The sequence below is a fragment of the Pelodiscus sinensis genome, chromosome 23, assembly GCF_052426305.1.
Source record: "Pelodiscus sinensis isolate ZL-2025 chromosome 23, ASM5242630v1, whole genome shotgun sequence".
NCBI lineage: Eukaryota > Metazoa > Chordata > Testudines > Trionychidae > Pelodiscus > Pelodiscus sinensis.
The window spans coordinates 4,603,711-4,628,490 of record NC_143074.1 but is presented as its reverse complement, the minus strand read 5'-3'; the positions used below and the strand labels follow the sequence as shown (position 1 = coordinate 4,628,490).

The window sequence follows — 24,780 nt, the reverse complement described above, 5'->3', positions numbered from 1 at the left end:
TTCCACCAAAGCAAGCCCTGCTACGCAGACCTTTCTACGCCGCACAACTGCAACAGGAGGCCGCTGATACTGTACCTGCCTCACCTCAGCCCTGCTCCCAAAAGTCAGAGCGTTTGTGTGTCTCTAAGAACCAGGCATGGGAGTGGGATTTGGGGGAGAGGGGCTGGAACTCCTAAGCACAAGGCTTCTCACTCATCGCACTTTGATAAGTGTGCTGCAACATCACAAATACGAGTGTGCGTTGCACACACTCGTGCACAATAGTGCGCACACAGCCCAGCCCCTTCCTTCCAGCCATTTCTTCCCCTTTGTGCCACACCCCTTCGCCAGGGAAGTCAAACGCCGAGGTCCCATGGGGCACCGCAGCGGCGGATGGACAGCTTACTTTTAACGGAGGCGCCGGCGTCCCCATGACAGCAGCAGAGCCCTCTCCCTCGTTGCCCAGGCGATTCTCGGGGGAATGGGCGTGGCTCTGTTTGGAATGAGGGATCAGACACGTGTGGTCAGTGGCCAAGAACTGCCATGATCGCCAGCCCAGGAGCCCCTCTCCACGTGCATGCGACTGTGGGGTCTTCTCCACCCCCAGTCCCGATTAACTTCCATTCAGCTTCCCCGCGCTAGCAGGCCATGTGACACCCCTTCCCCATCCCAGACATGGTACCGCCCAGCAAGGTCCCCCTGCTGACCCACCCAGAAACAGGCAGGACAATAGGGCTGTGAGCGCCCACCAGACACGGTGCGGGGGGCGATGGGAGGACAAACACTCCAAAAGTATCACTCAGGCCGCGCACGGCCCAGGTGACATCAGACACCAGCGCTGCAGCTCCCACTGATGGGTGGGCCGCGGGGCAGTACGACAGGGTGAACGGGGGTGCTTTCCGGGGCTCCCTTCCAGCCCTGGAGCACGGACACACGTGGGGAGTCAGGATGTAAGTGACTAATCGGCTAGTCGACTATCTGATAAGTATAAGCTTATCGGCTAGTCGACTAATCCCTCGACAAGTTGCTCCCCCCCTTGCTGCCTCTATTAGAGGCAGCAAGGGGAGGAGCAGAAGCCAGTGCTGGGGGGAGCCAGCTTAAAAGCCAGTTCCCCCCAGCACGATCTCCGTGGGGCGCAGGAGGAATAGCAGGGATTGGGTGCGAGATGGGAATCAACTGATTCCCAGCTCATGCCTACTCCCAGGATGCTGCGCCTCTGCTTTTGAAATGTATTAAGGACCTGCCAGCTCTTAATACATTTAAAAAGCAGAGTTAGCTCCCAGGACCAGGACTGGAGCTAACCCCGCTGCAGCTCCCCAGTTATCGACTAATCGATGGAAATTCCATCGACTAGTCGATTAAACTAAATTTAACATCCCCGGTGGGGAGGAAACACCAGACTGGTGCCCAGCCACAAAGGGCGTCAGAGTCACCGCTGCGTGCTCTCCACGTCACCACAGAAACCTGAGCCCCAGAAGGCTGAATGAAGTCAATGGAAGGAGCCCAAGGTTTAATTACACCAGGGATAAACCGGGGCCCACTCTGCAAAGGGGAAACCCAAGAATGTTCTTTGCTGGCCCTAGCCACACCTCTGGCCAAGGGGGGCACGGTTCCCCCCAGGAGCACGACTGGTTGTGGAAAGCTTCCGGGCTGAACGTGCTGCTGCAGCTGGCGTGGTAGCCCCCACAGTGTTCGCCGGCAGCCCACGGGTCTCCCATCTGGAAGGTCAGCTGCTGCAGAGCACCCTGCGGGGGCAAGGACACAAACAAGCCGGAGTTTACACGAGCAAGCGGACGGGTCTGGCTGCAGTTCCTGGACTCAGGCCATGCAGCAATTACGTGGGCCAAGATTCGCCCCACCTCAGTCTACAGAGAAGGAATCCTACTCCAGGCCCAAAAGAGGGGCCCTCCAGGGGCGTGGGTGTCTGAGCCTGGAAGGCCTGGCCCCACTCCCTCTTCTGTGCCAAAGTGGCCAAGTCTGGTTCCTCACACAAAGCCGGGCAGGGCCCTTGGCCCCACGGCAAGCAGGGAGGGCCTGCACCCATGCCAGTGGCAGGGGAGCAGCCGAGCAAACTCCTGTGTGGGAAGGACGGGACTCTGCTGCCATCTGGGCATCTCTGGAGAGAGGGGGATAGAGTTAAAAGGCAGCAAAGGGCACTGAGCATCAGCCCTAAAGGGCCTCTCAGGTCGCCGATGGATCAGGTCCTACCCCAAAGGGCAGACCCATTCCCCCTCCCCCCAGCCTGAAATGGCCTAGACGGGCTCTGGATTAGCATCATCCCCAGCATTGGGCAAGGCAGGGTGGGAAGAACCGGCTGTCTCCATGAGGTCAGTCTTGGCTGGCAGCTCCAAGACACGGACCTCAGTGCAGGCTGGCGAAATGCAGGCCTAGCCAACGGCACAGGGGGGCTTGCACAGCCCGTGCTGCTATTTTCAGCAATGCTAGTGAGGGCAAAGCCGCCCCCTCCCGCCCAGGAACACTGCCATGTCACAATGCCAATGTGGTGAGGCTGGGTTTCTCTCCTCCCTCAGCCTCAGGAGTCTCACGTGGGCTGGAAACAGGATTCGAGTCTGTCACATACCCGGGTGGTTTCATTCTAGCTACACTAAAGGGCAGTTCTTCCATGCGGAGAGAGGGACTTTTGTGCTCCGAAGGTTTAAGGTTCCTGTGTGGGGATATTAGCGTGGAGTGAACAGAAAGCTCTTTGCTGCTTATTTCAAAATCACTTCTCTCTGAGGACAGGACTAGGCAGCACTTTAAAGACTAACAAGATGGTTTATTAGGTGATGAGCTTTCATGGGCCAGACCCACTTCCTCAGAATTCGTTCTGAAGAAGTGGGTCTGGTCCACGAAAGCTCATCACCTAATAAACCATCTTGTGAGTCTTTAAAGTGCTGCCTAGTCCTGTCTTTTGTTTCAGCAAGACCAGACTAACACGACTACATCTCTATTACTTCTCACTGAGGACATTCGAAACCCAGTCCCTCTCCCCGCAGCGCGGGTGCAAGCCTGCAGCTGGTATGCGGAGAAAGGAGGAGTTCAGAAGGTGTTTTATTTGGGGTGTCCCTTCTTACAGGCAGATGTACTTTTCGCTGTGTGGGTTTCTCTGATCTAGGGGCAAAAACCTGGTGCACTTTTTGCATGACCCTCGAGTAGGGAAATAACAGGCTGTATCTAGCCTGGCAAGTTTTTCCGGAAAATCAGCCGCTTTTCTGGAAAAACTTGCCAGCTGTCTACACTGGCCACTTGAATTTCCGGAAAAGCACTGACGATCTCATGTAAGATCATCAGTGATTTTCCGGAAATACTATGCTGCTCCCGTTCGGGCAAAAGTCTTTTTCCGAAAGACTTTTGCGCAAAAGGGCCAGTGTAGACAGCACAGGACTGTTTTCCGCAAAAAAGCCCCGATCGCGAAAATGGCGATTGGGGCTTTTTTGCGGAAAAGCGCGTCTAGATTGGCCACGGACGCTTTTCCGCAAAAACTGCTTTTCCAGAAAAGCATCCTGCCAATCTAGACGCGCTTTTCCGAAAATGCTTTTAACGGAAAACTTTTCCGTTAAAAGCATTTCCGGAAAATGATGCCAATGTAGACGTAGCCACAGTGTTCCACGAAGGGAGGAGATGGGTTCCATCACAAATGGGTTTCCAGCATCCTTTCATTAGAACCGCCCCGTCCCACGTCTCCCCTGCAGATGGCCCAAAGAGGGGAGTCTGTGTGCGCCAGGAGCAAGCTCTCACCTCAAAGGGAATCTCAAAGGACTCAATCAGGCCTCCGAGGATGACCAGCCCCTGGGTGCTGACTCCCAGCCCGAAGTAATTGAACCAGCCCACGCTCTCCACCAGCTGACAGTCCACATGCAGCTCCAGTCTCTCGGAGGAGATGCTGAGGGCAACCCGATGCCAGCCCCCGTCTCCTAGGCTGGAAACTGGGAACCTGTGTGCCCCAAGTTGGAGGCAGGAGAAAGACAGAACAGGAGGCTCAGAGGGACAAAACCAACCAACATCTTACACCGGGTTGGGGTCACCTTTCAGTAGCAGCATCGGGGCCCTCAAAGGCTTGCCCCCCACTGTGCTCTGCATCCAGCCTTCCAGACACAGGCTAACTGGAAGCTAAAGGAAAGGATCTTATGGAAGTCTGACCCATCCATTGCTTGGCACATAATTGGGGTTTTGGCCTGGCCAGCAGGCTGAAAAAAAAATCAAGTGAGTTCTGAAAACTGAGGTTCCCCTGCCCAGCGTGCCTCCAATCCCCAGCCTGTGGAATAGCTGCTCTCCATCACTCCCAAATTGTTCCACTTTGTATCACTGCAGGCCTATTCAGAGGGCCAAAGAGAGAGAGGAAGACTCTGCTGCCTGAGGATGAAGGTGGCTGGAGATGGGGATTTGCATCGTCTCCCTGTCGAATTCAGTGGGAGGGGACCTGACTTCAAGTCCCTGCTTCGGCGAAGAGTAAATATGCAAAAACTGGAATAGCTTCCTCAGCAGACTGCAAGCACACCCAAGCCCAGACCAGCCAAAGCCTGGAGGGCGAGATCCGAGTTCAAATCCCTTTTCCAGAGGAGGGTTTGAATGTGGGGCTCCCTCACCCCAGGCAGCAAGGGCCCAGCGCACTGGACTCCGGGTTATGAAGGACATGACGTGGTTTTCTGAAGATGACCCCGACAGCCTTTTCCCCAGGCACAAGTAATCAGGGGATCAAATTCACATGTCAGTCGGGTAGACCGAAACGGCATTTTTCAGTTAATAAACAATTGATTTAAAGAAAAAGTGGCTCAGCCTGTAACAGACACACACTGTCGCTGCGGTCTCTAGTGCTGGAACACTGTAGCTTACCATTGCATTGGGGAATCAGCAGAAAAATCCCCCACCTCGTCTATTACCGCCTGTTTCACAGGTGTCCGTCTGTCTTGGGAAGACCCCTGCACCCATTCATCCAGCCCCTCTCCCTCTGCAGGGTAATATGTCACATGGGCCCCTAGCACAATAACTGAGTGCACTCTACGGACTGTCTCCGTCAGCCAGGGCCAGCCGCTTTCTCCCGCATCAGCCCTTTCCTGGGGTTTTGCAGCGGATTTAGAGTTAGTCTTTGCAGCTGGGATGACGGGGAAAGGTTGGTTCAGTTGGAGACTGCCCAGCTAAGCTGGCTCTGGACGTGCCTTGCATCACAGCAGACAGCCACACGGACGGCCTTTCAAAATCCCACCCCGGACTGGCATTCCCAAGGCAGAGAGAAACCCGTCACCTGAAACTGACACTTTCCAAACTGCCCGGGGAGTCCCGGCCTGGCTCTGCTCCAGCCCTTGAGTCAGAGGTTGAGGCAGCTGGCTCTTTTACTCACGCTGACACTTCCCCCGCCCTGATTTCTCATACCCTGGCTCTGCAGCGCAGATCCCCCACCTGCCCCTCATCTGCAGCCCCGGGCTGAGGCAGGACTGGATCCAGAGCCACATGAACAGGGGATGGGCCATTGGGAACACAACGCCAGCTGCTGCTGGATGGTCCCTGCCTGCCAGTCAGCAGCAAAAGAACTCAGGAAATCCAGTGATGAGGCACCCCCAGACCACGCAAGAGAGGGAGCCTCCCTCTTTCTCGGGAAGGGCTGGATCTCTGCCAGGATCCTGGAAAAGCCACGTGTGCCTGAGACAGGTGCTGAGGGATTCATTAGCAAAACAGATGCATCATTATTCACATCATGCCAAATAACCATCAAATCATAGAAGTGTAGGATAGGAAGAGACCTTATGAGATAATTTTGTCCATCCTCCTAGGCTGAGGCAGGTTGAAATAACCCTAGACTGTCCCTGAAAGGCGTTTGCTCTTGGAAATGTCCAATGATGGAGTTTCAACAACCTCCCTTGGAAGCCTCTTACAGACCTTAACTCTCCTGGGGTATGTCTACACTACCCTCCTAGTTCGAACTAGGAGGGTAATGTAGGCATACCGCACTTGCAAATGAAGCCCGGGATTTGAATTTCCCGGGCTTCATTTGCATAAGCGGGCAGCCGCCATTTTTAAATCCCCGCTGGTTCGAACCCCGTGCAGCGCGGCTACACGGGGCTCGAACTAGGTAGTTCGGACTAGGTTCCTATTCCGAACTACCGTTACTCTTCGTGAAACGAGGTGTACCGGTAGTTCGGAATAGGCACCCTAGTCCGAACTACCTACCCCCTGCACGGGGTTCGAACCAGCGGGGATTTAAAAATGGCGGCTCCCCGCTTATGCAAATGAAGCCCGGGAAATTCAAATCCCAGGCTTCATTTGCAAGTGCGGTATGCCTACATTACCCCGCTAGTTCGAACTAGTGGGGTAGTGTAGACATACCCCTGAAGAGTTAGAAGTTTTTTCCCCGAATACTTACCCTAAATCTCCCTTGCTACTATGATTAGGGGGCTGGAGCACATGACTTACGAGGAGAGGCTGAGGGATTTGGGCTTATTTAGTCTGCAGAAGCGAAGAGTGAGGGGGGATTTGATAGCAGCCTGCAACTTCCTGAAGGGGTGTTCCAAAGAGGCTGGAGAGAGGCTGTTCTCAGTGGTGGCAGGTGGCAGAAGAAGGAGCAATGGTCTTGAGTTATAGTAGGGGAGGTCTAGGTTGGATATTAGGAAAAACGATTTCCCTAGGTCCGGAGGATGGTGAAGTGAGGTCCCACGTGAACCATCCCTGCCTTGTACGCTACTGTGGATTTGGGCAAATTATTGCTTCCTCCAATCATTCCTTTCAAAGCTGTGGCACATTCACCTGGGGGAAATAGCGGCACAAGGACTCCTGAGAGGCCGCTGAGGTGAAGAACAGCGTCCCGTGACTGACATGCGGCCAGACAGCCTGTGCCACGCACGAGAGAGTCTCTCTTCTGCCGGACGTGATGAATTCCACAGATCACGGCACCTCTCAAGCACGTCGCGGCTAGAGACATTTCGGCTACACCTACGCTAGACGTGAGAGGGTGATTCTTCTGCACGCAGACTGACGCTCCCATGCGCTCGCATCGAGCTAACAGGCATCTAAATAGCAGGGTAGCTGTAGTAGTAGCAACAGGGCCATGGCTTAACTGTCCCAGTTACAAACCTGCTCATCCGCCGCACAACTATGCTGGACCGCCACTGCTATCACGTATTCTTGTGTTAACGCTAAGACCTCGTGTGAGTACGGGCGCACAAAGAGGGGAAGCACGCCTTTAGCGCCTAGTGTCAGCAGGGCCTTAGAACCACCGCTCTACAGCACATCTTGGTGACTGACACTTCATCCCTTCGGTCAGGAAAAGGAACGACGAAGGAGGAGATGATCGAGGGCCATGCAGCCATGAGACATGGAGGAAGAAAACAAGGAAGTTGTTATTTACTCCTTCACACCACATAGAAACTAGGGGGTTACCAAATGAAACGGGCAGCCAGCAGGTTTGAAACAAACCACAGGACGTATTTCTTCACACACCTGTGAAACTCTTGGCCAGAGGATGTTGCGAAGGCCAAGACGATGGTAAAAGAGATAAAAAAAGAACTAGAAAAGTGCATGGAAGACAGGCCCAGCAATGGCTGTTAGCCACTATGGGCAGGGAGGGTGTCCCTAGCCGTTTGCCAGAAGCGGGGAATGGGTGACAGGGGAGGTATCACGTTCATTCCCTCGGGAGCACCTGGCATTGGCCACTGTCAGCAGACAGGACTCTGGGCTACACGGACCATTGGTTTGTCCCGGCAGGGCCGTTCTTATGGTCTCCCTCCAAACAATTTCAAGCCCAAACGGGGTGAAGGCGGCGAGTTCCCATTTCTCAGGAGGAGGACGCCATACCACAAACAAGCATGCATCTGACAAAGTGGGTCTTTGCCCACGGACGCTTATGCTCCAACACTTCGGTTAGTCTCTAAGGTGCCACAGGACTCCTCGCCGCTTTTGCAGATTCAGACTAACACGGCGACCCCTCTGATACACAAACAAGAGTGAGCACAAACATGCTGATCATAGAACCATAGAGCTGGAAGAGACCTCAGAAGATCATCAAGTCCAGCCCCCTGCCCTAGGCAGGACCAATCCCAACTAAATCAACCCAGCCAGGGCTTTGTCAAGCCAAGACTTAAAGATCTCTAGAGATGGAGACTCCACTACTTCCCTAGGTAACCCATTCAGTGCTTCACCACCCGCCTAGGGAAATAGTCTTTCCTGATACCCAAAACTACGTCACAGGACTGGCGATGTCCTATCAGAACAACCAGCAAGAGTCAACAACCGGGAACACACCCTTCAACTTCACCTAGAAATCTGCCACAGCATCCTTCACCTGAGAGGATGTGAGACTAACACTTAAGCTCTGCCCTCTCCATTCGCCTGCACCAGAGGGGTGCGATGAGAAGTGAGGTTCAGTGGGCCCAGGCAGGGGAAGATGATGCATGTAGATGATTCGTGGGTCTGGGCAGCAGAGACGCTGCTTCATGATCAGAGGGGCGTCTGCCTCAGAGGCCTGCAGGGATAGAGCCTTGGAGAACTTTGAGGGACGTGACCAGATCCTGAGTTTTGTTACATCACCAAACCTCTTCCCTGCTGTGATCTAAGAACCTTGTATCCTGGGGGACCCTCTTGGTGTTATGACAATACTGTGGCCCGCTGTGACGAGGGATGGCCAGTTATGCGGCCCACGCACTAGCCTAGGTTGCCCAGCACTGCTTCAAGGGGGCTCAGGACACCTATTGTAAACCTGCCAGGCAGCCCGACAGTTAATTTTTGTTGTTGTTTTCTAGATTCCCATCCAAAGCATCCAAGCCTGTTATTCAAACATGCGCGACGGTTAAAAGCCAGCAAGGATGAGGGCAGAGGTGCCTGAGGCCGCAGCATCTTCATGATCTTTATCAGAGCCCAGAGGAGTGCACTTGCATGGCTAACAGGCTGGTGGTCTCAGGGAGCAGACACCCAGTGAAGCACAAGCAAGAATTCTCCACTCGGGGGGTAAAAAGGTGACTCAGACCTGGGCACTCCAAGAGCCTTTCCCTCTGTCAACTAACGTCTGGAGCTAGCGCACGTCTGCATGGGCACGACACCCTGGTCAACCTTCCGAAGAGGCACGCGAGTGGGCAGTGGATGGATACGTGGGTGCAAACCCCGAACGACATGTAGCAGCACCAGCCTAACCGAGAGCCTTGTGCTCGCTTGCCCGGGCAGCTACCCCGTTGCCCCCACATCTGAGTATAAGGCAGGCTCCGCTGCAGGGCCTGCCATTGAAAATGCCCCCTTTCCTGCCCCTGCCGCGTGGGGAGAGGAACTGAAGCGCTCAGCTGGAACTTACTCATAATGTCGCCGCCGAGTGCTGACAAAGACCACGGCGTGGGGCTTCACCCTGATCTGGAACAGCACATGGTTACGGTGACTCAGGATGGTCAAGAGGCTGGTCTCCTCCTTCAGAGAGTACCTAAGTTTCACCAACAGGCTCAGCTCATCTGCAAACCTAGGGGAGGGAAGCAAACCACAGTGCCCTGTAGCAGGTGGGTGACAACGGATCCTTCCGTCATTCTGAGTGTGTCACACAGAAACTACAGTCAAAGTCCATCATTCAGCTTGCACAGCCAAGCCCTGGAAAGGGAAGAAGGAAGGAAGCCACGGGACAGATTTCAGCAGGGGCGACAAGGTGGTCAGGGAAGGAGTGGGGTCCTTACTGGATGGGGGCGGTAACCTAGTGGCACAAGATGTGGGAAAGGCTGAAGTACTTGATGCTTTTTTGCCTCTGTCTTCACAGACAAGGTCAGCCCCCAGCCTGCTGCACCAGGCAGCACAGTATGGGGAGGAGGTGGGCAGCCCTCGGTGGAGAAAGAACAGGGTAAGAACTATTAAGAAAAGTTGCACATACACAGATCCATGGGGCCAGAGCTAACGCAGCCGAGGGTGCTGAGGGAGTTGGCTGATGCGATTGCAGAGCCATTGGCCATTACTTTGGAAAACTCGTGACAATCGGGGGAGTTTCCGGACCACTGGAAAAAGGCAAATGTCATGCCCAGCTTTAAAAAGGGAAGACGGAGAATTGGGGGAGCTACGGACCGGCCAGCCTCCCCTCAGTCCCCTGGGTAGGTGCTGCAGGCCGCGGTGTGACTTCTTGCTGTCTATTTGTAGTGAGCTAGCTAGAGCTCGGCAAACACAGGCCTGTCTACACCAGCTGCCATGCACCCTCCGGTGGCAATGAAGACAAGTCCCAAGGAGGGGAGGGCAGGAAGGCCCGACGGTAAAGGCCCAAATCCCCAGGCGTGCAGGGAGCCAGATTTTGAGCCCCGGGGAAGTCAGCCTACCTGTCGCCGAAGGCCTCCCGGGTGGAGATGCTCAAGGTGGAGTACTGCCCGACTGCCAAGACGCTGCAGTTGGCGTCGTCGTAACTGAGAGAAACGTTGCTGAGGTCCTGGGCGGAAGAAGTCAGCCTGTCCAGCAAGTTCACTTCACCTGCCCGGGGCAGGAGGCAAAAAGGAGAGAGAGATGCGAAATGTTGAATGCAGCCTCCTGCCAGTGTTCTGGTCACATCACTAGCCACTGGCAAGGGGCTGTACGGGAGGCCACAGGGACATGGTCTCCAACAGGAAACAGCCCTTTGGAAGGGCTTTCAGACGGAGAAGGAGCGTGTCTAGGAACAGGGCAGGGCTGCCCAGAGACGTGTCCCAGGGCTGTGAGACTCTCATCTTCCAGAGTGACCTGCAGCAAGACGCACCTGAAAATGCCGCCTAGTGATTCAGTGGAAGAAGATGCCTTAAGGAGTGATGTAAAATCCCATTTAATGAGTTAACCAGTTAAATGTTAAGTTTAACCGGGTAACTGATTAAACAGAGTTGGCGGGGGGGAGGGGGGACCTTTCCAGCCGGCTGGTGTAGAGCAACCCCCCACCTGCCACAGCCGGGCTGGAGTGGCCCCCGCACCATAGGCAGGAGCAGCTTGCTGGCAGCCTGCGCAGGTTGCGGGTCCACGGGCTGGGGGTCGGCACCCTCGCAGGCGCAGGCGGGGGAGCTGTCGGCAAGCTCGCACTGGGCAGAAGCAGTGTGGGGGCTGCCGTTAAGGGTGAGGCTTACCGGGTAACTGGCTACCCTGTCACATCCCAGATGCTATTGTTCATCCATATTCCTGCCAGCCACACAGCCCCCTACAACCTCTGCTCCACCTGGCTCACGGGAACTAGCAGACTCAAGGACTTGTGTTAACTGCCTCTCTCCTCACTGCTGTGCTCAGCGTTGCATTGCGCCGCCCCGAGGGTACCGCTCTACTCCCAGGGATGTCTGAAACCGAGCTCTCCCTATGCTGCACCTAGCAGAATGAGAGGCCTTCCTTGGACCCCGGCCATCCTCACAGCAGGGTTCTCACATCCCCGAAAGGAAGGACACATGTAGCTTTGCAAACACAAGGTGATGGCAAGAAAAGGGAGAGGACGCCATGGACAGATGTCACCCAGGGCTGTTAAATATCGGTTCATGGAATAGTCGATTAACCTCATGAATTCTTATCAGCTAGTCAACTATTCTATAATCTCCAGGGTGGGGCCGGCAGCCAGTGCACTCCCGCCCCACATCCAAGAAGCCCCCTGCCACTCCGTGCTGCCTCTGTATCAGAGGTAGCAGCGTAGGTGTCAGGCGGGAACTAGTCCGTGAGGAGAGCCAGTGCAGCAGCCCCGTTGTGGGGAGGAGGTCGAAGCTCCCAGACCCATTGTGGGCTGGGCTGCCTGCCTGCCTGGCTCTTAATACACTTTAAATGCAGAGCTGCAGCAGGGTAGGCCCCAGACCCATTGCAAGCCAGGACTGTGCCAGGCTGCTGGCCAGCCTGCTAACAAATGTACTGGCAGGGGGAGGAGGAAATGCGTGTCGTCTATAGCATTAACTGATAAGCTTTTGCTTATCGGTTAATGGGTTAATCGACTAGACGATTACATCCCTAATGTCAGCCCCCCCTTGGGCGCTGGAGAACCCCAGCTCTCTTTTCAGTGATCGGCTATTGTGGCTGGGGTATGGCCACGCCCCTTGGCCACACCCCTTAGGTTGGGCCAGAGGGACACTCCTTGCTGGCACTGAGCTGCTCCCTCGAAAAGACAGCTCGGGGGGGGGGGGGAGGTTCCTCCAAAAGCGGGCATCATGCCTGCTACAAAATGAGCCAGGACCCAGTGAGAGCCCAGGAAAGGTTCCTGCAGCACCCGTGAGACCGCGGACACGCCCGCTGGAATCCCAAGCAGGCAGAGGGAAGGACCGTCGCAGTAACGCACTTAACACAATAACACACTCGCGGTAGCGCCCCATCGCAGGGAGAGCAGATCATGCTCCGGATGAAAGCACACAAGCCACACGGCAGCCCTTTGCTGAGTCCGGGGGTGGGAACAAGCCCATGACAACTGCATTGCACCCATGTCACTGCCCAAGCATCCAGGGTGCATGGCAGGAGCACATATGGCCAACAGGCATGCTCGCCTCTCCGGCTCCATCCACGGCAAGGACTTGGACAAGCTACTCCGCGGCTTCGGGAAATGGGTTCAATTGTTGCTGCCAAGCCCAGCAAAGCCATGGCACGTTCCAGGCCAGGTCTCCCCAGCCTAGGGTCAGCTGGGGACTCAGCTGCTCAGCTCAGACTCTGGGGCTGTTGCTGCACTTCAAAGGTGAAGGCGCCCTTATTGACTCATCAAATAGTCAATGCAAATTGCATTGACTATTCGATTAGCCAATTAATCTGAATTTAGCATCTCTACTGGAACCAACTGGGTGAGCTGTTCGGTTCACGGGTCCAGTTTCCAAACACGCTAGACCAGGGTTTCCCAACTTATGGGTCGGGACCCAAATATGGGTCGCCAAGTGTCTCGCCAGGTGACTCTGCCCTCCCTCCTCCCCCTGTTTTTGAACTGCCTTGGGTCACCAAGTCTTCCTGAATTGTCAAAACAGGTCCCCATCTGGAGAAGGTTGGGAATTGCTACTCTAGACTCCGCCAGAATTCTACCCAGCCATTTTAAAGGAGGCAGTGGGACAAACAGTGTGGTCAGATGCACGCACAGGTTAACACCAGCTTGAGCAAAACATTTGCAAGGCCAGCAGCCAGCGAGCTAAAAAGGAGGGTTCAGCCCTGGGTCTGGGGTAGGGACGATAACAGACGCCCGTGTGGCCACACTGGATTTCTATGTCCCCAAGAAAGGACAGCAGCCACAGGGTAATACGGCGCTTAATGCATTCCCCGTGCCCATGACAAATGGAAAGGGGGCGGAGGTGAGCGCATGGTGATGGAACTGAGTTTGGAACCACGTTTGGAATCAAGCTCATGAAACTGTTTGAATTTTAAAAAACAGTAAGTGTGGGAGGGTGTGTCTCAGCCTTCTCTAAACCATTACAACAGCAAAAGCCGGGGTCCCCATCCCCCCACAAAGCCTAGGCTGGGAATCTGTGCTTTAAATCAGAGTTTCAGCAAAGCTGAAGTGGGTCCTGAAAGGAAGGGAGAGAAAACACATCAGCGGGTAGGCAGTGCCCTAGGAATCTCCTGCTAACTTCCTAATGAGCCCGGTTATTTCATCCCCGTTCACATCTGAGGGTATGTCTAGACTACACGCCTCTGCTGACAGAAGCATGTAAAATAGGCTACCCAACATAATCAACGAAGCGAGGATTTAAATATCTCCGGCTTCATTAAAATAAAAATGGCCGCCGCACCGTGTCGGCTCAGCTGATCGTCGGCACAGCGTGCGAGTCATGATGCGGATCGGCCGACAAGGGAAGCTTTTGTCGACTGTTCCTGTAAACCTCGTTTCACGAGGCATAAGGGAGCGGTCGACAAAGGCTTCTCTTGTCGACCGATCCGCGTCTTGACTCGTGCGCTGTGCAGACTATCAGCTGAGCCGGCACAGCGCGGCGGCCATTTTTATTTTAATGAAGCCGGAGATATTTAAATCCCTGCTTCATTGACTATGTTGGGCAGTCTAATTTACATGCCTCTGTCGGCAGAGGCATGTAGTCTAGACATACCCTGAAAAACCATCCCATGCAGCAGCCACCCGTATCGGGATCTGGTTTGCAAGTAGGTGGCACATTGACAAGCTTTTACTGCAGGTCCTGTTAGGGGAGCATGACGGCTACTGCTGGTAATGAAACAAAATACAGGACTATGTAGCACGGCTACATTTCTATCACTATACTGCTGGTAATGTAACTGCTGGAAAGGACTTCAGTCTCCCGTGATGCCCATTCGCACCAGCATTAAAAAAATCCCTGCATGAGAAGAGGCCCCAATGCTGATGCCGGGACCCCAAATTACCTGAAAAAAATCACCCCGATTACTGCCGTTGCTATAGAACAGTGTTTCCCAAATGGTGTTCTGGGGAACCCTGGGGTTCCACGAAGTGAAAATAAGGGTTCCGCGAGAAAAATCCATTACAATAACATGTTATTATTAAAATAATAATAATAATTATAATAAATATTAATCCTCCCTGATTGGATCCACCTTGTCATCTCCAGCCTGATTCTGGCCTGCATATTTATACCTGCCTCTGGAAATTTCCTCTACATGCATCTGATAAAGTGGGTCTTTGCCCAAGAAAGCTTATGCTCCAACACTTGTTAGACTATAAGGTGCCACAGGACTCCTCGCCGCTTTTGCAGATTCAGACTAACACGGCGACCCCTCTGATACATGAATTTTATTGAAACCAATTTTCATTTCTGTTGATCTCATGACCTTGTTTAGCATTTGTTTATTATTATCCTTACTTATTTGTGGTCTACTTTTTCAGCTCCATAATTAAGACTGCTATTAGGGGTTCCACAAAATTCTTTGGAGTTTAAAAGGGTTCCGTGGCCAAATAAAACTGGGAATCACTGCTATAGAACTAAGGTGCCCACCAATGACATGATTGCATTCGACACCGCAGTATTTTACCAGAGGAGGCTTCTCTTGCTGGTGGCGAGGTGACAGACACAGCCAAGCGAGGCAGGGAAGTACACCCGCTGTGCAATCACACAGCCAAACAGCTACTGCACGGATCAGCTCCATAGAAACCACAGCCCCCCTCACACTGAGTAATTGCTGCAGTTGCAAATTAAGTCACCCTGCTCTTATAGCAGAGCATTTAACAGTCATATTGCGGCAGTGCCTAGAGGCACCAATGGAGATCGGGGCCCCGCTGTGCATACACATAGTGACAGAGTCCCAGGAGAAAAGGCAAAGTGACTTCCCTAAGGTTATACAGCAGGCCAGTGGCAGAGCCAGGAATAAACTACAAGTCTCTCTACTCTCCGTCCAAGCGCCTCTGTCCACCATCAGCCCATTGGAATCCACACAGGGGATTCGACAACACAGGCTCTAGCATCCATAAGCAGGTAACAGTTTGCACTAAAAGTCACTGCAGCGCCACTGCCTTCAGTGCTGTGCACAGAAATTTGGGATGCGCTGGATATGAAAGACACTGTTTAGAGCCAAACGGCTTTGTGCGCCAGCTGCCGTCCTCATGCCCAGTTCAGACTCTACTTACCCCAGCGTAAGGTAGGAGCAACTCCTCGGAGGCCAACAGTTATACTGGCGTAAGTCAGTTGAAACCCAGGCCATGCTCACAGGCTCAACTCTCAGCTCAAGGAGCATCCCTCCGGGGCTTTCACTCCGACACCCATCACCGGAGCATCCGCGGCTTCCGTGTGCCATCGGCATGTCTTCCAGTCTCACCTCCGCAGAGCAAGGGGCTTTGCTGCTTGTAGCCAGGAGCACAGATGGGAAAGGCCGGGGCTGTCTGACCTCTCTGATGGCTTCTTGCCAGTGCATCCAAATCCTTTCCCCTCCCGGGCTAGTGCTGGACCGCCTCCCAGACTAGCTCCCGCTCCTTCATTTTCTTGATCCTCTTTTTCTAGCCCAGCCTTTCTCCTCCCACCCCCGCAGACCAACTGGTTTTCCTATAGGCCATTGTACACAGCAGCTGGATAATTGACAGCAGGGGGGCTGGCATCTGATGCCCATCAGAGCTTCAGCTCTTCTCAAATCTCTGGAGCTGAACCTTCTGCTTTTCCAACCCCAAACAAATCAGCACCCAAGTACGTCCACACTGCACAGTTAGCCGGGGCTCTTACCTCGTTATCACCTAACGCTCCCCACCATCAACACAGAAGAACCTCTGCCTAGAAAGCTGACCCAGCTGTGGGGGAAGGGGTGTTAAAGCCTGGGGGTCACCCCAATTGGAGCAGGAATCCTCCCATTTTGCAGTGACGATGCAGGCGACGGAGAAGCCATGCCGGGACCCCTGGGGGCAGCAGGACCCCTGAGGGCAGCCTAAGCCAGGAGCCGGAGTGCCAGCCTGGCTTAGTGAGGAGACCTGGCAGCAGCCCGGCTGGGGAGCCAGGAGCCAGCTTCCTTGTCAGTTTCATGGTTCAAGCTCATGCCAAGAAGGCAGAGGAGAGGCTGTGACAGAAATCAAGGGCCACCAAAGCAGCGGGTGGGGAAGGGAGTCACCTCTGGGCAGAGCATTTCTAACTCTGCGAGCTCTGGGACCACATCCTTGTTTGTGCCTTGACCTGCATGACACACAACGGGAAATAACGTGCTACCAGCTAGCGGACTGGGACAAGGCAATAGTCCCCCACAACGCTGCACTGGGCCCACCTGGTACAAAGACGCTGGGCTTTCCTGGCCAGCGGCGCAGGAACATTTCTAAGAGTGGCAGTGCTGACACCCCGTCCGATCCCTGTCCTGCCCCGGGGCCAGCAGAGCCCCCCGTGCGCAGGACTGAAGCCAGGATCCTAGGTGCAGAGCTGGCAGCAAAGCAGGGTGGCAGCTGGGTCCCCAGACGTGGGGCCAGCAGCAGGGGACGTAGCTGGGACACCGGGCCGGGAGCCCAGGGGTGCAGCAGCATCCTCCTCCTCACCTATGGCACCGGTGATGCATTAGGACGGTGGGAGGGCATGGACAATCTTACTCGATTACTTGTCAGAGGGAGCCCTGCCAGTACCATCTGCACTAGCATCTGCAGTCACTGGGCAGACACCCAGCCTTTGCTTTCACACGGTGTCCCGCTGTGGAGCAGGTGCCAGATTTATTCCAGGGCAGATGAACACCCTGGGGCAAACCGCGGCTTGGCAAGGTGCCTGCCCAAAGTTGAGATCTGCTGCTTTGGGGAGTAACAAGTCAACGGAGCAGGAAGCCGTTTGGATCCAGTTCTCACGCTGGGACGTAGCAGCTCTGCCATCAGGGCTTTCCTGGAGAGCACAGCCCAGCGGGAGCACTGCGCATGTGCAGGGAGACGCGTGGCGTCCACGACGCATTTGGGTGTTAGCCGGCTCCCCAGGTTATGCAGCATCGCGGTGTCATGGGGCAAGTCTCATCCTGCAGAGACACAGCAGCTCCCAGAACCAGAGACAAGAGCATCAGAAAACCAGAAAGGGGCCAGACTGGAAGGAGGCAGGCTTCGGCTCCTCGGAGCATTAAGGAATTGTCAGCTCTGTTCCTCGAAACTGACAGGCTAGCGCGGAAGAGAAGTTTGTCTGGGTGTGAACAGAGCTGGGTGGGAAAACACTCAGCCCCTCCCCCCTCATCAGAAAGTTTCTGAATTTAAACATTTTTGCCCAGCTCTGAGTAGGAATTGGTAAAATGAGGGTGGTGGGGCTGATGGGTGCCAGTCTACATCACCCCACCACCCTTCACTAATCTCCTCATTGGCAATTTCAGCTAAGGGCCGTGACCGGACGCCCGCTTTGGGATGAATTACCGTCCCATGCTTTGCCCCGATTCAGGAAGGCACGTAAATAGGTGCTTCACTTTCAAGCTTTTCTGAATGCTTAAGGTTATGGACAAATGCCCAAATCAGCACAGGCCCCTAGCCAGGAAAGCACATGAGTAAAGTTAAGCGCACAAGTAAAGTTAAGTAAATTAAGCAGAAGTTAAGTGCTTTTCTGAACAGGGACACTAGAAACTCCCCTCCCCAAAGCTGGAACTGCAGCATCATGTCAGGGGAGTGTGGTCGAAATACCAGTCCCGTAGCAGCTGTGGGCACGTAGAGAGAGCACCAATCTTTGCACAGGGAATCTTTCTCTGGCCTTAAACAGCAACCAAAACCAAAAATGAAGCATGAAATGAATAAGATTCCTTTCAACCAGATTCAGAGAGACACAAAGCACACGTCACCCCAAAGGGAGTCCGGCTGCATTCCAGAGCGTGGAAGGCCAGAACATACCACATGGCAGGGGTCCTCACAAGCTGTGCACTTGGGTGGCCACCCAGCAGAGTTTCAAATGCCACCCACAGCTAGCAGCATGTGTTTCGATTGGTGGTGCACATCTGCACATACATAACAAGTGGGGTTCCGCGGGGGTCTATTTTGAGACCGGGTCTGTTCAATATCTTCATCAATGATTTAGATGCTGGCATAGAGAGGATGCTTATTAAGTTTGCAGATGATACCAAGGTGGGAGGGGTTGCGACTGCCTTGGAGGACAGGGTCATAATTCAAAATGATCTGAACAAACTGGAGAAATGGTCGGAGGTAAACAGGATGAAGTTTAATAAGGACAAATGCAAAGTGCTCCACTTAGGAAGGAAAGATAAATTTCACACATACAGAATGGGAAGCGACTGTCTGGGAAGGAGAACAGCAGAAAGGGATCTAGGGGTCATAGTGGACCACAAACTAAATATGAGTCAACAGTGTGATGCTGTTGCAAAAAAAGCAAACATCTTTCTGGGACAAAATGCAGGACAATGTAGCACTTTAAAGACTAACAAGATGGTTTATTAGATGATGAGCTTTCGTGGGCCAGACCCACTTCCTCAGATCAAATAGTGGAAGATAATAGTCACAACCATATATACCAAAGGATACAATTTAAAAAATGAACACATATGAAAAGGACAAATCACATTTCAGAACAGGAGGGGGATGCGGGGGGGGGGGGGAGGAAGGAAGGTAAGTGTCTGTGAATTGACGATATTAGAGGTGGGAAGAGTGGGATGTTTGTGAGTTAATGGTGTTAGAGGTGATAATTGGGAAAGCTATCTTGATAATGTGTAAGATAGTTCTCAAGTGTTTGTTCAATCCTCTTTGGAGAGTGTCAAATTTTAACATGAATGACAGTTCAGAGGATTCCCTTTCAAGTGCAGATGTAAAAGGTCTTTGTAGCAGAACGCAGGTGGTTAAGTCATTGAGAGAGTGTCCTTTCTGGTTAAAATGGCAAGAAACTGTTTTTTCTTTGTGATCTTGTCTGATATCTGTTTTGTGGGCATTAATCCTTTGGCGAAGTGTCTGAGATGTTTGTCCAATGTACATAGCAGGCGGACACTTTCGGCACATGATAGCATAGATTATATTGCTGGATGCGCAGGAATATGTGTTCTTGATCTTATAACTCACTTGGTTAGGTCCAGTAATGGTATCAGCAGAATAAATATGTGGACAAAGCTGGCAACGGGGTTTGTTGCAAGGGAAGGTCGTCAATTCACAGACACTTACCTTCCTTCCTCCTCTCCCCCCCCCCACATCCCCTTCCTGTTCTGAAATGTGATTTGTCCTTTTCATATGTGTTCATTTTTTTAATTGTATCCTTTGGTATATATGGTTGTGACTATTTTCTTCCACTATTTGATCTGAGGAAGTGGGTCTGGCCCACGAAAGCTCATCATCTAATAAACCATCTTGTTAGTCTTTAAAGTGCTACATTGTCCTGCATTTTGCTTCAGCTACCCCAGACTAACACGGCTACATTTCTATCACTATCTTTCTGGGCTGCATTAACAGGAGTGATGTGAACAAGACACGAGAAGTCATTCTTCCTCTCTACTCTGCGCTGATTAGGCATCAGTTGGTGTATTGTGTCCAGTTCTGGGCACCACATTTCAGGAAAGATGTGGAGAAACTGGAGAAGGTCCAGAAAAGAGCAACGAGAATGATTAAAGGTCTAGAGAACATGAATTATGAGGGAAGACTGAAATAATTGAGTTTAATTTAGAAAGGAGAAGACTGAGAGGGGCATGGTAGTTTTCAAGTACCTAAAATGGTGTCACAAGGAGGAGGGAGAAAAATTGTTCTCCTTGGCTTCTGAGGATAGGACAAGAAGCCATGGGCTTAAACTACAGCAAGTGGGGTTTAGGTTGGAGATTAGGAAAACCTTCCTGTCAGGGTGGTTAAACACTGGAATAAGTTGTTTAGGAAGGTTGTGGAATCTCCATCACTGGCGATATTTAAGAGCGGATTAGACAGACACCTGTCAGGGATGATTATTCTAGACGGTGCTTGGTCCTGCCGTGAGGGCAGGGGACTGGACTCGAAGACATCCCGCGCTCCCTTCCAGTTCTAGTGTTCTATGATTCTATGCCTTGGTGCACATCACACAAAATGTATTCCGTGCATGGATGGAAAAAACGAGAGGAAACATTGCCACACGGTCTCGCCCTCATCCAGGAAGCCGGCAACGATGCGGTCCTGCAAAAGTACAGCCTGTCTGCAAAACCATCAGCCCCACCAGCCCCCAGCTGTGGCGACATCATCCATGCTATCAAAATGCAAACAGCAGGAGTCCCTCAAAGGAGGCGGTAAGGATGCAGAAGGTGAAAGGAGGGAGAGAATAATAAAAATATCCATTAACCTCAAGGCAAAAAGCTAATGGGACCTCAACGAGGTACATCATTTGGGCGAGATCAGCACTAGGAACCCATAGCAATCGGCAGCGCAGAAATGCGATGGTCCCATCAGACGCCATTGCTACCTTCCCACCTTTTGCTAGCCGAATAGATGGCTAATTAAATGACATCTCGCGCCCAGACACACCAGCTTTCATGAAGAGGTGACCTGGGGGATCCGAACCAGTGTGTCACCGCCCCGTGGTGCGTATGCTGCCCTTCTGCATCAACGTCACACTGCAGACTTAGCAGAAACCGGTTTCCACTCATTTATTTTAGCCAAGCCTCATCTGGCTGGTTTCTCCTCTGCCAGGATAAGCCAGCAGGCCTCAGAAACCCACTGGAGCAGGAAGAGGAGAGATTTGTGCTGCACGAGAGCACACATGGCCTAACCCGATCCTCTTGAGCGTCTTGAAAGAGCTGTTTGTGACAGCAGCCCCCGCTCGTGGCCCAGACGTCTCTACTGCACAGCGTGCTGCCTCTGCAGAGGTGATTAAAGCAAGGCCTGCTCATTTCAGCAGCCTTCGTGGTGTGTTCAGCCAAGTCGAACTCTGCATCTTCTACTCCCGAGATTAAGCAAGAGAAACAGCATGTCCCTCCCATCTCTGCTATCTTGTCATTTCAAAAACATGAAGGAACTTTGAATAATTTTCAAACTATTCCTCTTCCACCGCAATTGAGCAACCTGCTGGAAGTGTGAACAGACCGTTACCTGTGGAAGGGATCCTGACATTCCAGATTCTGGGCTAATGCCAATCTTTAACTGTTAGCAATCCATGCAAGACTGCGCAGAAGGCAGGTGATCACAGATGTGCCTCCTGTGGAGTTTCTTGCATCCTCCTCTGAAGCTCGAGTGAATAATCAATTTTTCAGGTCAGTGGCCATAGCATAAAAATCCAGAATTCTTTGGTTTCTGGCCAACCCAAAATTACATGTTTCTGTTCAGGGAAATGAAAAACCAAAATTTTTCTGATTTGGGCCAAACAAAACTCTTCTTTCGATCCAAAACAAAACCGTTTGTGTCATTTTCAGAGTTCTGTTATCCTTCCTGGGTGGTGGTGTGTGTTTGTATGCTAAAACCAGCCACAGTTCTAAACAAAACATCGTTTCAAAATGTTTCACTCTGAAAATGACAAAATGAAATATTTTGGCTCTTTTGGAGTTTTTCTCCAGTTTTCTTCAGAGGAAATTTTTGTCCAAATTTTACCTGAGTTCCCAAATAGTTTCGTTCAACTGAAAAAAAATGTGGTTTTGGGCAAATAATCTATTTACTGAGAAAAAACATGCCCAGAGTGAGTGCTGGCCACTATGGGTACGTCTAAACTACATGCCTCCGTCAACGGAGGCATGTAGATTAGCCAGATCGGCAGAGGGAAATGAAGCCGCGATTAAAATAATCGCGGCTTCATTTAAATTTAAATGGCTGCCCCGCTCTGCCGATCAGCTGTTTGTCGGCAGATCGGGGCAGTCTGGACGCGCCGACAAAGAAGCCTTTCTTGATCGGCACAGGTAAACCTGGTTTCACGAGGCATACCTGTGCCGATCAAGAAAGGCTTCTTTGTCGGCGCGGCGCGTCCAGACTGCCTCGATCTGCCGACAAACAGCTGATCGGCAGAGCGGGGCAGCCATTTAAATTTAAATGAAGCCGCGATTATTTTAATCGCGGCTTCATTTCCCTCTGCCGATCTGGCAAATCTACATGCCTCCGTCGATGGAGGCATGTAGTTTAGACGTACCCTATGAGAGACAGGATACTGGACTGGATGGACCACAGGTATGCTCCGGCTCGGCAAGTCCTATGGCAGATAAACGGAACAAACCACCTTCTTATTCACGCACAGCCAGCCCAGCCGTTAGCGGGCAGGGAGCCCAGGACTTCCAGCACCAAAAGCACAAACCTCCCCCATCCCTAAATAAAAGAAGTAACATTCAGCTATAAGAAGTAACATTACATTTAACTGGTTAACTGATTAACCGGGATTTTACAGCCCTAGCTCAGGGTGACTCAATTTCCCCACCTGAAAAATGAGAAGTAATGTTACTTCTTATAGCTGAATGTTACTTATTTTATTTAGGGACCGGGGGGGGGGGGGGGGGGGTGTGCTTTTGGTGCTGGAAGTCCTGGGCTCCCTGCGCACTAACGGCAGAGCTGGCTGTACGTGATTAGGAATGTGATTTGTTCCGTTTCTCTGCCATAGGACCTGCCGAGCCGGAGCACAGCTGTGATCCATCCGATCCAGTATCCTGTCTCCCATAGTGGCCAGCACTCGCTTTGGGCATGTTTTTTGAGGAGCACAGGAGCTGCGGAAAAAGCTCCCCACTGTCAGCAGAGCCCCGGCTATACTTTACTTTCCCTTTCGACACTGAGCCTGATTGGCACAGCGTGGGAACGTGAGTATGCAAATGAAGCCCGGGATATTTAAACCTCAGGCTCATTTGTACTTCCGAAGTGCTTGATTTGCATCCCTCTCTCGGCAGAGGGATGCAGTCTAGACACAGCCTGGTAAGCTTGGGGACCTACAGCACTTGAGTAGGGGCAGGCAGAAGAGGTTGCACGCCCCTTAGACTCGCTAGCTGCAACAGATGTAACCAAACAATAAGAAAGCTGCCCTCAGCTCGGCACCCAGGCACATCTAAAAGGGCCGAGGGTCCCTCAAGCCTGGTCCGGAGGTGTCTCCTCTCTGTCCAGTCCCCTCTCAGAGGACCCCCCCTTCTGCAGTTCACCTTCTTGGGGTCACTGCTATTTGGCCTTGTGTGTCACGGCAGCGGCTCACGGGCAGCTCCTGCCAGCAGGTGGCTCGCCTGACCTCGCAGCATCCTCCTTACGCCTCTTTTGGCTCGTGTCCAAAACTCACGCTGGAGAGCCACATCGCTACCCTTTGCAGAGCTCCCACTGCTCAGCCAATTCCTCCCCCGGGGTGCCTCTGCGTCCATGCACGAGTGATCAGCCACTCCCCGACAGCTTTCCCCTTTGCAAGGGCTTACCTGTCTGCAGAGGAGTGCTCCTGGTTGGCAAGATGCATTCCCCATTCCACACAGGAGGGGACGGTCCCTGGAGACAGCTGAGGCCTAGTGCACCGGGCAGAGACTTAGTCCAGAAACGTCCCAGACTTGAGTCTATACCAGTGGCGGCCGCATGAAGCCCAGCAGAGTTCTACGTGTGGCCCATGAGACAGCTGGTTTACTGTTGCCCATGCTGGTTGCCAGATTCTACTGGCTTCCATTAACATTTTCCCCCTTCTACCGGCATTACTACAGCGACACGTGCCTAAGGCCCGGGCCCGGGAAGTGAGGCGTATGCTGATCGCACACAACGCTGACTGTGAGAGCCGGGCACCCTCTCTGCACCCAGACCCAGTGCTGCTACGGTTCAGTCTGCACCCCCTGCACATCCTAGGCACACAAGCCCAGTGAGCAAAACTGCCCTATCCCAGAAGACAATCTTGGTTACAGCCCACTCACTAGCCTGGGCTGCCCATCACAGAACTATACTATCATTCTCCCTTGCTGCACCATGGACAGGAGCAGTAAGATCCAAGCACATTAGCTCATTTCAAAGCCCTTTTTGGGGACGCTCAGTATGCAAAATGCTGCATAAACTAGCGTCTACTCTGTCTTCTTCGCCGTCAGGTGAAAAGAACAAGAGACGGTTCTCCCAGCATTTCAGAGAAGACGATTCTTAGAGATCAAGGTTCACTGCCAAATTTAACTTGCCTCTGGGCTGTTACAGCAGCGGAGAAACCTTTTCAGCCAGCTCTGGACTAGGGCGGCTTGTACTCAGGCCAACATTAGCAGGAGTGAACACGGGCCAAGGAGACTCAGCCAAGAATGTGTCATCTCGATCTGAAGTCTCTAGCGCCGAGCCCATTTTGGGAGGACCAGGGCTGTGGAGCTGACAGCGAACAGCATCTTGTTCAAAACCAAACACGCCTATAAACACCTGCCACGGCCACACGTTAGCTCTTTGTTTAATCGTTCACAACGAAACTATTGCAATGCCTGGAGCTGCACAGAAAAAGCAGCAGCCAGAGATGCCAGATGGGAAAAAAGATCCTTAACCAAGGTATGCAAGAGCAGAGACAGTTTGCTTTAGTGCAGTCAGGTTCCAGCCCCTCTTGCAAACCCCACTGAGATGCACTGTGTGGGGGGTCAATCTCAGTGAACCCAGCAACGGGATTTTAAAGCAGGCAATTATGCAGGTGTTTTTGTAACTGCCACTGGGCAGATTTGAACCTA

At 52.7% G+C, this 24,780-nt stretch overlaps 1 protein-coding gene across 1 annotated transcript in view; it reads right to left on the bottom strand.

The window, feature by feature from the left end:
- Positions 1–24,780, bottom strand: part of LOC102452610 (uncharacterized) — a 227,754-nt gene that overhangs the window by 160,194 nt on the left and 42,780 nt on the right. The window contains exons 2-6 of the mRNA XM_089772994.1: positions 10,242–10,389; positions 9,251–9,409; positions 3,718–3,913; positions 1,569–1,724; positions 386–472 (exon numbers count right to left, since the gene is read on the bottom strand). Of these exons, the coding sequence (XP_089629120.1) occupies positions 386–472; positions 1,569–1,724; positions 3,718–3,913; positions 9,251–9,409; positions 10,242–10,389 (746 nt within the window). The remainder of the gene's footprint in view (positions 1–385; positions 473–1,568; positions 1,725–3,717; positions 3,914–9,250; positions 9,410–10,241; positions 10,390–24,780) is intronic.